Source organism: Stenella coeruleoalba, assembly GCF_951394435.1.
Source record: "Stenella coeruleoalba genome assembly, chromosome: 10".
Classification (NCBI taxonomy): domain Eukaryota; kingdom Metazoa; phylum Chordata; class Mammalia; order Artiodactyla; family Delphinidae; genus Stenella; species Stenella coeruleoalba.
The window spans coordinates 42830635-42847043 of record NC_137156.1 but is presented as its reverse complement, the minus strand read 5'-3'; the positions used below and the strand labels follow the sequence as shown (position 1 = coordinate 42847043).

General features: G+C 36.3%; 1 protein-coding gene across 1 annotated transcript in view; it reads right to left on the bottom strand.

Moving 5' to 3' along the window:
* Positions 1-16409, bottom strand: part of MLIP (muscular LMNA interacting protein) — a gene marked incomplete at both ends in the record, with an annotated part of 279786 nt that overhangs the window by 93463 nt on the left and 169914 nt on the right. The window contains 4 exons of the mRNA XM_079934320.1: positions 1401-1445; positions 14016-14075; positions 14195-14278; positions 14362-14427. Of these exons, the coding sequence (XP_079790446.1) occupies positions 1401-1445; positions 14016-14075; positions 14195-14278; positions 14362-14427 (255 nt within the window). The remainder of the gene's footprint in view (positions 1-1400; positions 1446-14015; positions 14076-14194; positions 14279-14361; positions 14428-16409) is intronic.

Sequence of the window (16409 nt, the reverse complement as noted above, 5' to 3'; positions counted from 1 at the left end):
ATGTGTCAGACTACAGTAAGGGCTTTTCATATGTTAACAGTTATAAATCTTACATCAACTAAATATTAGTATCCCAATTTTATAGATGAAAAAAATTAAGGCATAGAGAGGTTAAGTGACTTTCCAGGATTCATTAGCAAGCAGCAACACTGTGATTAAAACTTGGGTATAGCCCGCTAAATGCCTCCACTCTTTTAAGTATTACTCCAAATGACTTCCAGTAGTAACAGAAAATAACAGTGAAGCCTTCTAGAAAATGTTCTAAACAGTGTTCCCATCCATACCTTCCAAACATTATTTTCTGAATGTGATGAAGCTCAGTAACTTCACCCAATTTATTATCTGCCTTAGGGAGGTTCTAAAGAAGGCAGAAATGTATAAATTACAAAGAAGATATGTCACAAAATTTATATTTACTAATTATTGACTCTGAATGATGATGATGATGAAAACTACATAGTAGAAAATATGAAGTATAAACTAAAGGGAATAGTTTACTGGTTTGTTTTAAACTAAAAGCTAAACACTTGCTTATGAGACAATCTGGCTTATAGTAGACTATGTTGGGTCAGAAGCAGAAGTTGGCCACATGATGGATTATTAGGTAAATAAAGAATAGGAATGGGATGAGGCTATGTGTGTGAGTGTGCATCTAGGATGTTCGGAGCCAGATCTCCACAATTAATTGAATCAAGTGTGTGAGTCTATACCTACGTACCCATTATTACTATATTTTTGCTCATAGGTGGAAATCGATTTATTTGAAAACAATTTAAATGAAAGAAAGCAACAAACTAGTCCAAATCAAATAAATTGGCAATCCCATTAGAAACAGACAAATCTTAATGTTTCAGCTATGTGAGTTGACTCTTTCATAATAAGCATGATAAACCATTACAGAAATGAAAATGTCATCTAAGCCTTGATAATTAGAAAGACAGAAAGCAGGTGTTAGAATTCTGTTTGATTCAGCCAAACTAATCAAATGAGACCTCACTTAAGAAGGAATTTATTCAATAAACTTACCTGACATAACGTGATATTCCACCTACCCCTTCCATTTATGAAAAATTCAACTAATTCAATTTAAATGACTATATAATTGAGTTTCCTCCAAAGCATGCATATGCACCCATTAAAAAAGCAGTATGGGGCTTTCCTGGTGGTGCAGTGGTTGAGAGTCCGCCTGCCGATGCAGGGGACACGGGTTCGTGCCCCGGTCCAGGAAGATCCCACATGCCGCAGAGCGGCTGGGCCCATGAGCCATGGCCGCTGAGCCTGCGAGTCTGGAGCTGTGCTCCGCAACGGGAGAGGCCACAACACTGAGAGGCCTGTGTACCTCAAAAAACATAAAATAAAATAAAATAAAAAGCAGTATGTATAATTATGAAGGGACTCACATATTTGGTTTCTCGACCAGCTGCTCTTGGAAGAGTTGTAGGCATCTGTATGAAAATAAAAACAATTACACTACTGAAGTAATCAAGAAAATGTTAAAAGATCAACTTCTGGGATAAATATGTTCACCTTTTTTTTTTCCTATTAAGACTTTCCAACCATTGCTCCCTCTTTTCTTTACAAAACCCCCTGTCCCTTTGAAATTATTTCATTAAATACTATCACTTTATTGTTTTTTTCATTGTTGTTATTGATCAGCTTTCTAGGAAGTTTTATCTTATTTATTGATGATGTTCATTCATGGATCATAATAGTTCCTTATGTAATTTTGGCAATTTCAAAATTCACACAGAAGTCTCTATCCCCTCAATTCTTTGAGCCACTCAACTCCAAAGATACTCTTATCCACTCCTTTTCAATCATCCGCTGCCAGGACCATTCCTAGATGTTACCTTCACAAATAAAATGGAAAACTTTTGAAATTTCATTTTCACATCCTCCTCTTAGAACTCTACTTCTCATCTACCATCTTCATTTCTCAAATATCCCAAAACAACAGTTCTTCAGCCTCACTGAGACTTCAAAATCAGTGAGCCTTCCCAGCTCCATTATGGCTTTACTGCCTCTCTCATTACATGTTTCATATTCTCAGCCATTTTAATAGTACCTTAATTTATCTTGCTTCCTTCTCTCCTTGTGACAAACTCACAAAAACTAACAACAATAACAAAAACCTGGATGGACCGTATCATATATTTTCTCTAAATTTGTACTGGAGATGCAAAACATGGCTGAGGAAACTCTCTCAATTAAGCTAACTGATTCCATTAAAAATTATGAAATAATATTGTACATCAACTATATTTCAATAAAAAATAAGAAATTAGCTATGGATACATGCAAGTGCACTTGGGTTGCAGGGAGGAATAGACTACAAAGGAGCACAAGGAAACTTTTTCTTTTGATGGAAGTTTTATATCTTGGATGTGGTGGAGGTTACACAACTCTATGCTTTGTCAAAACTCATAGAACTGTATATTAAAAAGGAAAATTTTACATTAGGTAAATTATACCTCAATAAACCTGACTTTTAAAACAGAACTATATAAGCTATAATAAAGAACTGAACATAGGGACTGAAGAATATAGTAGATACTGAACAGATCCTTGAACTGGAATATCAGATTGACGAATCCTCTTAGAGGCATTAGGAAACAATAAATTAAGAAAATATTTAAAGATTAAGAGCTATAGAATACAGAAGCAAAAGTGACAAAATCAGTCTGGTAAGAGTCCTAGGAGGAAAGAAATGTTTGAAAAAAAATAATGACTAAAGCTATCTTAAATGTAAGGGGGGAAAAAGAGTGAAAACTTCAGATGAAAGGTCAAAAAGATACATAAGAGAAAAACAAAGCACATTTAGACACATAATAGGAAAAATCAGTAACATCATAGATAAATATAAAATTCTAAAAGATCACAGTGCCACTCTGTAAATGATCACTCTGTAGCAGAGGAGTAAATATCATGCTGACAAAATACTTCACAAGTTATGTTGTTGAAAAAAAAAGAACCTAGGGCAAAAACTGTTGAAAAGAGGGGACCTATAATTTTACATCCAGCAAAACCATAATTTAAAAGAAAGGAGGGCAGAGTCAAGATGGCAGTGTGGGAAGATGTGGAGTTTGTGTCTCCCCACAACTAGGGTACGTGCCAGACACTGGTGGGGGACCTCGATGCCCAAGGAAATGAGAAGAACCCCCAAGCGAACCGGTAGGATGTGGGGGGGCTGAGGGGGGAGGAGAAGTGGAGGCCAGACAGGATGGGTGCCCCTGAGGGGTGGCTGAGAGAGGGGAGGGGTTCCCAAGTGGAGGGACCCTCAGGGGCTTGGACTGGGGGGAGTGCACCCAGAGTTTCCCCTGCCCAATAGGCTGGGGAAGTCTGCCTGGCTCTTGGGCCATGTCCTAAACATTCAGAGTCACCCTCTGGGCTGCGTTGGTCCTGGGGGCATAGGATGGAGGCTGGGGGAGAAGAAGAGAGGCAGGAGGGAGAGACCTTCCAGGACCAGAGGAGAAGGAGAGGCACGGAGGGCATTTGCCTTGCCTACTTGAGCCTGGGAAGCCTGCTGGGCTCCCAGGTGGGGCCCCTGCTCTCTGAGACCAGAGGTGGGAGGCACACCTGGGCCCCTTCTGTTCCATTAAGCCTAAGCCCCACCCCCCATACCTCCCAGGGCCTTTGCCAGCCCTGTGTCTTAAGCATAGGTCCCACCCACTGCTCAAACCCCACCCTTGCTTAGGACACGCCTTTCACAGCCAAGGCCATTTCCACCTTTTTGGTTTTTTTCTCCTCCTCTTTCTTACTATTGTGGTTCTGTTTTGCCTTCTGGTTGTTGTTTCATCTATATTTTTATCTTTATATTCTTTCTAACATATCTGTTAGTTTCCTAGTCTAATTTTATTTTTTACGTTATTATTGTTCTTTTTTTTTTTTTGCTGCTGCCCTGCACAGCTTGCGGGATATTGGTTCACAAGCCGGGAGTCAGGCCAAAGGTCCTGTGATGGGAGCTCTGAGTCCAAACCACTGGACTAACAGAGAACCTCAGACCCCAAAGAATATTCATTGGAGTGATGTCTCCCAGAGGTCATCATCTTGGCACTAAGATGCAGCTATACCCAACAACCTACAAACTCCAGTGTTGGAAGCCTCAGTCCAAAAAACAAGTAAGACAGGAACACAATCCCACTCATCAAAAAAAAAATAAATAAATAAGAAGGCAAAAAATATGTCACAGATGAAGGAGCAAGACAAAAACCTACAAGACCAAATAAATGAAGAGGAAATTGGCAATCTACCTGAAAAAGAATTCAGAGTAATGATAGTACAGATGATCCAGAATCTCGGAAATAGAATGGAAGCATGGATTAGGAAAATACAAGAAATGTTTAACGAAGGTCTGAAAAACTAGAGAATAAACAAACAGAGATGAACAATACAATAACTGAAATGAAAAATATACTAGAAGGAATCAATAACAGAATAACTGAGGCAGAAGAACGAGTAAATGAGCTGGAAGACAAAATGGTGGAAATAACTGCCAAGGAGCAGAATAAAGAAAAACGAATGAAAATAATTGAAGACAAGCTCAGAGACCTCTGGGACAACACTAATCACACCAACATTCAAATTATAGGGATCACAGAAGAAGAAGAGAAAAAGAAGGGGTCTGAGAAATTATTTGAAAAGATTATAGTGGAAAACTTCCCACTATAATCCTTTCCCATGGAAAAGGAAAGTCACCCAATCCCAGGAAGCACAGAGAGTTCCCTACAAGATAAACCCTATGAGAAACACATGAAGACACACATTAATCAGAAAAACAAAAATTAAATTCAAAGTAAAAATATTAAAAGCAGCAAGGGAAAAACAAAAAATAACATACAAAGGAATCCCCATAAGGTTATCAGCTGATTTTTTAGCAGAAACTCTTCAGGCTAAAAGGGAGTGGCAGGATATACTTAAAGTGATGAAAGAGAAAAATCTACAACCATGACTACTCTACCCAGCAAGGATCTCATTCAGATTCAACAGAGAAATCAAAAGCTTTTCAGACAAGCAGAAGGTAAGAGAATTCAGCACCACTAAACCAGCTTTACAACAAATGCTAAAGAAACTTCTCTAGGTGGAAAACACAAGAGAAGAAAAAGACCCACAAAAACAAACCCAAAACGATTAAGAAAATGGTAATAAACATACATATTGACAATAACCTTGAATGTAAATGGCGTAAATGCCCCAACCAAAAGACACAGACTGGCTGAATGGATACAAAAACAAGACCCGTATATATGTTGTCTACAAGACACCCAGTTCATACCTAGGGACACGTACAGACTAAAAGTGAGGGGATGTAAAAAGACACTCCATGCAAATGGAAATCAAAAGAAAGCTGGAGTAGCAATACTCGTATCAGATAAAATAGACTTTAAAATAAAGACTGTTACAAGAGATAAGGAAGGAAACTACATAATGTTCAAGGGATCAATTCAGGAAGAAGATATAACAATTGTAAATGTTTATACACCCAACATAGGAGCACCTCAATACATAAGGCAAATGCTAACAACCATGAATTGGGAAATCAACAGTAACACAACAATAGTAGGGGACTTTAACACCCCACTTACACCAATGGACACATTATCCAGACAGAACATAAATAAGGAAACAAAGCTTTAACACAATAGACCAGATAGATTTAACTGATATTTATATAACATCCCACCTGAGAGTGGCAGAATAAACTTTCTTATCAAGTGCACACAGAACATTCTTCAGGATAGATCACATCTGAGGTCAAAAATCAAGCCTCAGGGCTTCCCTGGTGGTGCAGTGTTTGAGAGTCCGCCTGTCGATGCAGGGGACGCAGGTTCGTGCCCCGGTCTGGGAGGATCCCACATGCTGCAGAGTGGCTGGGCCCGTGAGCCATGGCCACTGAGCCTGCACGTCTGGAGCCTGTGCCCCGCAATGGGAGAGGCCACAACAGTGAGAGGTCCACATACCGCAAATAAATAAATAAATAAATAAAATAAAAATAAATAATATCAGAAAATTTAAGAAAACTGAAATCATATCAAACATCTTTTCTGATGACAACACTATGAAACTGGAAAACAATTACAGGAAAAAAAACTCTAAAAAACACAAATACATGGAGGCTAAACAGTACACTACTAATACTAAATAAGTAAGAGATCACTGAAGAAATTAAAGAAGAAATTTAAAAAATACATAGAACCAAAATGACAATGAAAACACAATGATGCAAAACCTATGGCACTCAGCAAAAGCAGATCTAAGAGGGAAGTTTATAGCAATTCAATCTCACCTCAAGAAACAAGAAAAATCTCAGATAAACAATCTAACACCACCCCTAAAGCAACTAGAGAAAGAAGAACAAAGAAAACCCAAACTCAGTAGAAGGAAAGAAATCATAAGGAACAGAGCAGAAATAAATGAAATAGAAATGAAGAAAACAAGAGCAAAGATCAATAGAACTAAAAGCTGGCTCTTTGAGAAGATAAACAAAATCGATAAACCCTTAGCCAAACACATCAAGAAAAAAAGGGAGTGGATGCAAATCAATAAAATTAGAAGTGAAAAAGGAGGAATCACAACTGACACAACAGAAATACAAAGAATTATAAGAGACTACTACAAACAACTATATGCCAATAAAATGGACAACTATGAAGAAATGGAAAATTTTTTGGAAAGGTACAATTTTCCAAGACTGAACCAGGAAGGGTTAGAAAATATAAACAGACATATCACAAGGAATGAAATTGAAACTGTAATTAAAAATCTTCCAACAAACAAAAGTCCAGGCCCAGATGGCTTCACAGGTGAATTCTATCAAACATTTAGAGAACAGCTAACACCCATCCTTCTCAAACTCTTCCAAAACAGTGCAGAGTGAGGAACTCTCCCACATTCATTTTACAAAGTCACCATCACCCTGATACCAAAACCAGAAAAGGTATCACACACAAAAAATTATAGACCAATATCACTGATGAACATAGATGCAAAAATCCTCAACAAGATACTAGCAAACAGAATCCAACAACATATTAAAAGGATCATACACTATTATCAAGTGGGATTTATCCCAGGGATGCAAGGATTCTTCAATATATGCAAATCAGTCAATGTGATACACCATATTAACAAATTAAGGAATAAAACCATATGATCACCTCAATAGATGCAGAAAAACCTTTTGACAAAATTCAACACCCATTTATGACAAAATCTCTACAGAAAATGGGGATAGAGGGAACCTGCCTCAAAATAATAAAGGCCATTTATGACAAACCCACATTAAACCACATATTCAATGGAGAAAAATTGAAAGCATTTCCTCTAAGATCAGGAAAAGACAAGGATGTCCACTTTCACCACTCCTATTCAACATAGTTTTGGAAGTCCTAGCCACAACAATCAGAGAAGAAAAACAAATAAAAGGAATACAAATTGGGAAAGAAGAAATAAAACTCTCACTGTTTGCAGAAGACATGATACTATACATAGAAAATCCTAAAGATGCCACCAGAAAACTACTAGAACTAATCAATGAATTTGGTAAGGTGCAGGATACAAAATTAATGCACAGAAATCTTTGGTCTTCCTATACACTAACAATGAAAAATCAGAAAGAGAAATTAAGGAAACAATCCCGTCTACCACTGAAACAAAAAGAATAAAATACCTAGGAATAAACCTGCCTAAGGAGGTGAAAGACTTGTACTCAGAAAACTATAAAACACTGATGAAAGAAATCAAAGATGACATAAACAGTTGGAGAAATATGCCATGTTCTTGGATTGGACAAATCAATATTGAGAAAATGACTATACTACCCAAAGCAATCTACAGATTTAGTGCAATCCTTATCAAAGTACCAATGGCATTCTTCACAGAATTAGAACACAAAATGTTGCAATTCATATGGAAACACAAAAGACCACAAATAGCAAAATCAATCTTGAGAAAGAAAAACGGAGCTGAAGGAATCAGGCGCTCCAACTTCAAAATATATTACAAAGCTACAGTAATCAAGACAGTATGGCACTGGCACAAAAACAGAAATATAGGTCAATGGTAAAGGATAGAAAGCCCAGAGATAAACCCACACACATACAGTCACTTAATTTATGACAAAGGGGCAAGAACATACAATGGAGAAAAGAAACCCTCTTCAATAAGTGGTGCTAGGAAAACTGGACAGCTATATGTGAAAGAATGAAATTAGAACACTACTTAACACCATACACAAAAATAAACTCTAAATAGATTAAAGACCTAAATGTAATACTGGACACTATAAAACTCTTAGAGGAAAACATAAGAAAAACACTCTTTGACATAAACCACAGCAAGATATTTTTGGACCCAACTCTTAGATTAATAAAAACAAAATAGAAAACAAAATAGTAAACAAAAATAAACACACGGGACCTAATTAAGCTTAAAACTTTTGCACAGCAAAGGAAAACATAAACCAGATGAAAAGACAACCCTCAGAATGGGAGAAAATATTTGCAAATGAATCAATGGACAAAGGATTAATCTCCAAAATATACGAACAGCTCATGGAGCTCAATATCAGAAAAACAAACAATCCAATGAAAAAATGGGCAGAAGGCCTAAATAGACATTTCACCAAAGAAGACATACAGCTGGCCAAGAAGCACATGAAAAGATGCTCAACATCACTAATTATTAGAGAAAGGCAAATCAAAACTACAATGAGCAATCACCTCACACCTGTCAGATGGCCATTATCAAAAAATCTAGAAACAGTAAATGCTGGAAAGGGTGTGGTTAAAAGGGAACCCTTTTTCATTATTGGTGGGAATGTAAATTGATAAACCACTATTGAGAACAGTATGGAGGTTCCTTAAAAAACTAAAAATAGAACTACCATATGACCCAACAATCCCACTACTGGGCATATACCCTGAGAAAACAATAATTCTAAAAGAGACATGTGGGCTTCCTTGGTGGTGCAGTGGTTAAGAATCCACCTACCAATGCAGGGGACATGGGTTCCAGCCCTGGTCTGGGAAGATCCCACATGCTGCAGAGCAACTAAGCCCGTGCACCACAACTACTGAGCCTGCACTCTAGAGCCTGCGAGCCACAACTACTCAGGTCACGTGCCACAAATACTGAAGCCCACCTGCCTAGAGCCCATGCTCTGCAACAAGACAAGCCACTGCAACAAGGAGACCACGCACTGAAACGAAGAGTAGCCCCACTCACCAAACTAGAGAAAAACCGCATGCAGCAATGAAGACCCAATGCGGCCAAAAATAAATAAATTAAAAAAAAAATCTTAAATAAAAGAGACGTACCACTATGTTCATTGCAGCACTATTAATAATAGCCAGGACATGGAACCAACCTAAATGTCCATCCACAGATGAATGGATAAAGAACATGTGGCACATATATACAATGGAATATTATTCACCATAAAAAGAAATGAAGCTGAGTTATTTGTAATGAGGTGGATGGACCTACAGTCTGTCACAGAGAGTAAAGTAAGTCAGAAAGAGAAAAACAAATACCATATGCTAACGCATATATATGGAATCTAAAATTTTAAAAAATGATACTGATGAACCTAGTGGCAGGGCAGGAATAAAGCCTTAGACATAGAAGAGAATGGACTTGAGGACATGGAGGGCGGGGGAGGGGAAGGCTGGAACAAAGTGAGAGTAGCATCAACATATATACATTACCAAATGTAAAATAGATAGCTAGTGGGAAGCAGTAGCATAGCCCAGGGAAATCAGCTCTGTGCTTTGCGACAACCTAGAGGGGTGGGATAGGGAAGGTGGGAGGGAGGCTCAAGAGGGAGGGGATACGGGGATATATATATGCATATGGCTGATTCACTTTGTTGTACAACAGAGACTAACGCAGTATTGTGAAGCAATTATACTCCAATAAAGATCTATTAAAAAATAAATAAATAAATTTAACTAAAAATAAATAAATAAATAAAAGAAAGGGCAAAATAATGATGATCTCAGGAACACAGGCAATAGAATCAATACAAAAAGACCTTATTGAATACAACCAAGAGGTCAACAAGAAGAAAAATAAATCCAGGAAAAAGCTATGAATGTGTAAGAAATAAGGATCTAAATAAAGTATGTGTCTAAATAAAGAAGAAATCAAGAAAAATATAACCATATAAAATTCAGATCTAGAAGTCCAAAAAATACTAACAAACTACGTCTACATACATATGCATAGATAGATAGATAGATAGATCTTGATTAAAAACAACAGGAAAGTGCAAAATCCTGTGGTACTTAAGTTTAGAAAAAGATGTATGTAAGCTTTAAAATTGATAGGAAAATAAACATAATTATTGTCTTTAATAATTTAGAGGTAAATATGAAAAGTAACAAAAAAGCAAAGTAAAATTTTCAAACCAGTAAATATCAAAATATCCAAAGGAAAGCAGGAAAGTCAAAAAAGAAAACATTTCAAGTAGTAAATATAAAATAAGATAGGAGATATTAGTCCTAATATAAGAAGAATTACAGTAATTGCTAATGGCTTAAGGTCCCAGATAAACAGAATTTCAGATCAACTATAAAAGTGATATCCAGAAATATGTTGTCTTGAAGAAAATAAGATGAGTGTACAAAAAGATAAAAAAAAAAAGTAATAGAAAATAGTAAAAAAATAATAATAATAGAAAAAAGTAATAAAAGATACATCTAGGAAAACATGAATTAAAAATTACATATATGTTATGTATCAATATATAAGGTCACAATTTTCATATGAGACTAAAAAGAACAGCCTCAGGTTCACAAGGACTTTATAGGCTAATAAAGACTAGAAAAATCAAAATGATGAGAATAAACACATAAGCAATAGCAATATAGTTTCAAAATCAAAGTCAAATCTTATGAACACTTCTCTAGCCTTATTCGTTCTCTTTTTCTTGGCAACAATCACCACGATCACACTCTCTTAAACACTGTGCTCTTGTAGCTTCCATGTTACCACACTGCTCTGAGCACAACAGACTTTCATTCTCCTTGATTGGACCTGCAATATTTTGTTCCTGGGAGCTCCATACCTGGTGTCCACAGCATCGATGTACCAGTCATTCCCCGATCTCTCGTACCAGCTCCAGCCACACAGGTTTAAGGCCTCCCTGACACACATCTTGAACTTACCTTATCCAAATAAACATAACCCTCTTCCCTCTACCACACTGAGCCTCCTTCACGTTTGTCTACAGTCGAGGCAAAGAGCAGGAGCTCTTCCACGATTCTCCTCTCCTTCTCTGCACACATCCAAACCCAAGCAAGGCTGCAATATCTCTTTCATACTCAGTGCTTCTCTGCAGCTCCTCTGCACCAGGCCACTGTCATGGTTCCTCTGACCTCGGTAGCCTCATCACAGCAGCCATCAGCCAGCTTTCTCAATAGTTTCATATTATTCCCCCCATATTTTTATATCTTCCCATTTTCCCTGGAATCCAAACTTCATGGCATGGCATGTAAGTATCCTCGGCATCCCTACACCCCTTTCTCACCTCATTTCACACTGTTCACCATACTGCAACCACACTGGCCTTCTTCATGCACACTAAGCTCTTTCCTGCCAGGATATTTGCACATGTTTACTCCTCTTCCTGAAAGCTATTCTCCCTGATCTTTCTATGACTGGCTTCTTTCCCTCATGGTCTCAGTTTGAATCCTACTTTCAGATCGTTATATCCAAAGTACACCTCTCAGTGTGGAGAAAAAGGAACCCCCCTACCTTGTTGATGGGAATGTAAATTGGTGCAACCACTATGGAGAACAGTATGGAGGTTCCTTAAAAAACTAAAAATAGAACCACCATATGATCCTGCAATCCCACTCCTGGGCTTATATCCAGAGAATACTCCAATTTGAAAAGATACATGAACCCCAATGTTCATTGCAGCACTATTTACAATAGTCAAGACATGGAAGCAACCTAAATGTCTGCTGACAAATGCATAGATAAAGAAGATGTGGTACATATATACAGTGGAATATTACTCAGCCATAAAAAATAATGAAGTAATGCCATTTGCAGCAACATGGATGGACCTAGCAATTATCATACTAACTGATGTAAGTCAGACAAAGACAAATACCGTATGATATCACTTTATATGTGAAATCTAAAAAAAAAAAGTACAAATGAACTTATTTACAAAACAGAACAGACCCACAGACATAGAAAACAAATTTATGGTTACCAAAGGGGAAAGGGGGTGTGGGGAGGGGTACATTAGGAAGCTGGGATTAACATATACATACTCCTGTATATAAAATAGATAAACAACAAGGCCCTACTGTATAGCATAGGGAACTATACTCAATATTTTGTAATAACCTATAAGGGAAGAGTCTGAAAAAGAATACATATATGTATATTTGTATAACTGAATCACTGTGCTGTAACCTGAAACTAACACTACATTGTAAATCAACTCTACTTCAATTAAAAAAAAGAAATACGCCTCTCCGATTACTCTGCCTTGCTCACACTTATCACCATAGTACCTCACAGTGCCAAGCCCATAGTAAGCACTAATAAATATTTGTTAAATGAAAAATTGCCTTAAATTGAATGGCCTAGAATAATGTATCTTTAACACTATAAGCGTTAAATATTTGTTAAATAAATCAATAATACAGGTTATTACTCACATGTTACTTAAGTCCTATTCCTATTACATTTAATGTAATATAGGGTATTTTTATATGTTCAACAAATGAAATGAGAAAAAAATACATTTAAAATTTATATAGTCTCTGGCAAATCAAACTTTTCTATCTTTAGATTAAAAGACTTAAAGAATATACAAAATAGGTTACAAATAGAGAAGCTATAACTATCCATTTGCAGGTTCTCTCTACTGAAATGTAATAATACTGACAATGAGTGATTACCTGGCTTCTACATCATTATTAAAGGATATTCATCTATAATGTTCCAATTGAAAATTAGAAATACTGTTTTAGTTATAGGCAATTCTGTACATTTAAAATCTACATTTTAAAATGTGTACATTTTAAAATGTGTACATTTAAAATCTGTGTTTGAAGAAACACAACTTTGTAAATCAACTAATAAAAATTTTCAATAAGTAAAATACAATAAAATCTACTTGATACATACAATGTCCAGTTTTGAAAAAGAATATGCAAAAAGTATTTATACTAATTCCAAGAGAGAAAATAAAACTGACCAAAAAAACCTAACAATTATCAATAAAAGAAAAACCACAATCATTTTGAAATTTGGGTAAGTAGATCTGTACAAAGCATTCAAAAAAAAAATAACTTGGAGAAATGTAATATTTTATCCCAACAAATGAAAAAGGCTACATGATAAGAAGGGAGTACTTAAATATTCAATTATAACAATGCTTTAGTAGTCCTCAAATTATCTAAAATATCCAGGATTCTGTCCCTCTGAGTCAACGAACAATGAAATAAATTCAGTTAACCAAAAGAAAAGAATTCCAGAAATAATACCAGTGTTAAAGCTCTAAGACTAACACTACTTTAGTCTACCTCATTTTCAGTTTCTACAAGTGTAAGAGCTCTGAATTACATAAGGACTGAAGCTATAGTTTGGGATGAGAATAAGTCACAAATTCTACATACATTTCTATATCCTAAATGCCAACATATAACAACACAGTCTAATACTTTGGCTTTCAAACTGTTTTGAACTTGACCTACAGTTAGAAATAGATTTTACTGCAATCTATATACACATGCCTATACCTGTACATGTAAACGAATTGAAATAAATGTCAACAATACCTACTCACTGCTTGGAATAATACAGTCTGATTGATAGTTTACATTCTTATTATTCTATTTTAATATGCTGTTTGCTAACAACAAATAAACAAACAAAAAACAAAAAAACCACAATGCTAGTTGCTATCCACTGATTTCCCAAATCACTACAGTTTAAAAATCATTAATATTACTATATTATGGTTCAGTAAATTATATTAAATACATACATACTTTCATTGTGTCAGAACCCAAAAATGTCTGTAGGGAACTTGAAGGAGAATCAGAAGAATGCTAGGAAAAAAAAAAAAAAAAAAGGACAAGCTTATGATGCATCCATCCTAGCCAAGCAAAGGGAAATGAAGTGAAGCAAAGCAAAGGTTTGAATTGCACGGTCTAGTCTAAGGCATTACCATAGACAAGGAATCCTGTAAGACCTTATCAATGGTAGCACAGAGCTCTTCAGTTTGCTGCCTGAGCTGTTCAGGGAAACACAACTGGAAGAATTGAAACCAGGTACTGGGTTAGCAATGAGTTTCGGGATTGCATTTCAAAAGCAGAGGTGATCTGAAGCCATTACCTCCAGAGGTGGATCTAATGTGTTGTCCTTGGAGATGCTCTCTGTCTTGGCTGGTTCGTCTAGTGCCTAGTGATAATAAATGAAATAGTTCTCATGTGAGGATTTTAGTCAAATATACATGTAGTAAATTCTGAATTCAAAGAAAGCCCTGTATGTCTCAATGTTTCCAAGAAGAAATATCTTTGAAACATTTGATGAGCTATTCTCTGACCTGGAGGCATTGCCCACAACTACCTACTTTCTCCTGTGGAAGTAGTATCTCCAATATAAGGAGTCTTGTAGTTCTTGTGGGCACAAGCCCCATTGGCTTTTGTAGCTAGGTATTTTGGGGGCTTGTCCCTTGGGTGGGAGTCTTAAAAGCTGGGACTATAGATGTACAGCCTAAGACCTCAGGGCAAAGTTGGGAGCTGGGGTTTCCCTCCCAATTGTTTGGCACTGTGCCAGGGATGGGGTTGATGGCAAGAATGTATCTCAGCCATTCCTGCCAGGTTTCGTATGGGTATTTTCTTATTAATTTGAGATGCTGGAGTCACTCAGCTGGTTTCTGGATTTCTCTCAGAGGGAATTTCTCCATGTGCAGCTTTATATTCAATGTGTCCCTAGGAGGAGAGAAGTTCAGAAGCTGCCTATGTTGCCATCTGGGTCCATCCCCTTCATCATTTCTAATAATTATTTGTGTCCACCTGCTTTTTTCTTAATCAAGTTCCATGTAGAATTATCCATTTCTAATCTCTTAATTGGACTAACTTTTGGCTTTGATCTTCTTTGGCATACTCACATTCCATTTCAGTAGTTTCTGTTCATATCTTTACTATTTATTTCCTTCTACGTTCTTTGGATTTATCCTATTTTCCCTCAAAGAATCCCTTTTGTTGCATTCTACAAGTTGTGATATGTTGTATGGTCACTGTCATTCAATTCTAAATACATTTTTAGGTATTTCCATTAAGGTAGTTTTTCTTTCTAATTTTTTTAAAATATAAGGGTTTTTTTCCCCCAATTTTTAAATTACCTATTTATTTAGTTATAACCATAGAACTTTTCAAAATAGCCATTTCTTATGTAGTGTGAGATTTATGGTATAAGACATGATTAGTTTTTTGTAAATATTCCATTTATGTTAAAGAAAACATCTATTCTCTAATTGTAAATATTCCAGTTACAATTAGAGAACTGTAAATATTCCATTTATGCTAAAGAAAACATCTATTCTCTAACTGTTGGCTGCAGAGCTGTGTGTGTGTGTGTGTGTGTGTGTGTGTGTGTGTGTGTGTATGTATCTATCAGATCACGATTTTTCATTTTTTTCAAATCATCTTAGTTTTACTACTTTCTTTCTTTTTCTTTATTCTATTAATAATTGAAAATCATCAATTAATTGAAAGTCACCATAAAATCTCACAGAATTGTAGTGAGTCTGTTAATTTCTCCCTGTGATCTTAGCAATTTTTCTCAATGTGGTTTGAAACCATTTTATTAGCTACATTCATAATTAGAAGTATACCTTCCTCATGAAATAAAGATTTGTCATTATGAGGTAACCCTCTATATCCCTAATAGTGCTTTGTGTCTTAATCTCTATTTTGCCTGATACAACCAAATGTTTTTATTAGCATATACCTAAGATGCAAAATGGAAATAGTCTACATCGCTGAGTCACCGACAGAGAGCCATACTGAATGGCCAAGTTGAGCTATACCTCACTGTGTTGTGGGTAGGAAATAAACATTTATTATGTTAAGCTATCCCCCTTATTTCAATAACTCACAAAGGAAAATACTGTCTGAAAATCATTTTTTCAAAATCTATTTCTCTGCATTAAATAAAATATAAAATATTGGCTATGATAACCTAATAGAAACCCTTGAGACTGCCTCTTTCCTACCATAAAAAAAATCTCTTTTCCTCTCCTCCTCCATCCTCTATATATTTTTTTCTTTTTTTTGCAGTACACGGGCCTCTCACTGCTGTGGCCTCTCCCGTTGCGGAACACGGGTTCCGGACGCGCAGGCTCAGTGGCCATGGCTCACAGGCCTAGCCGCTCCGCA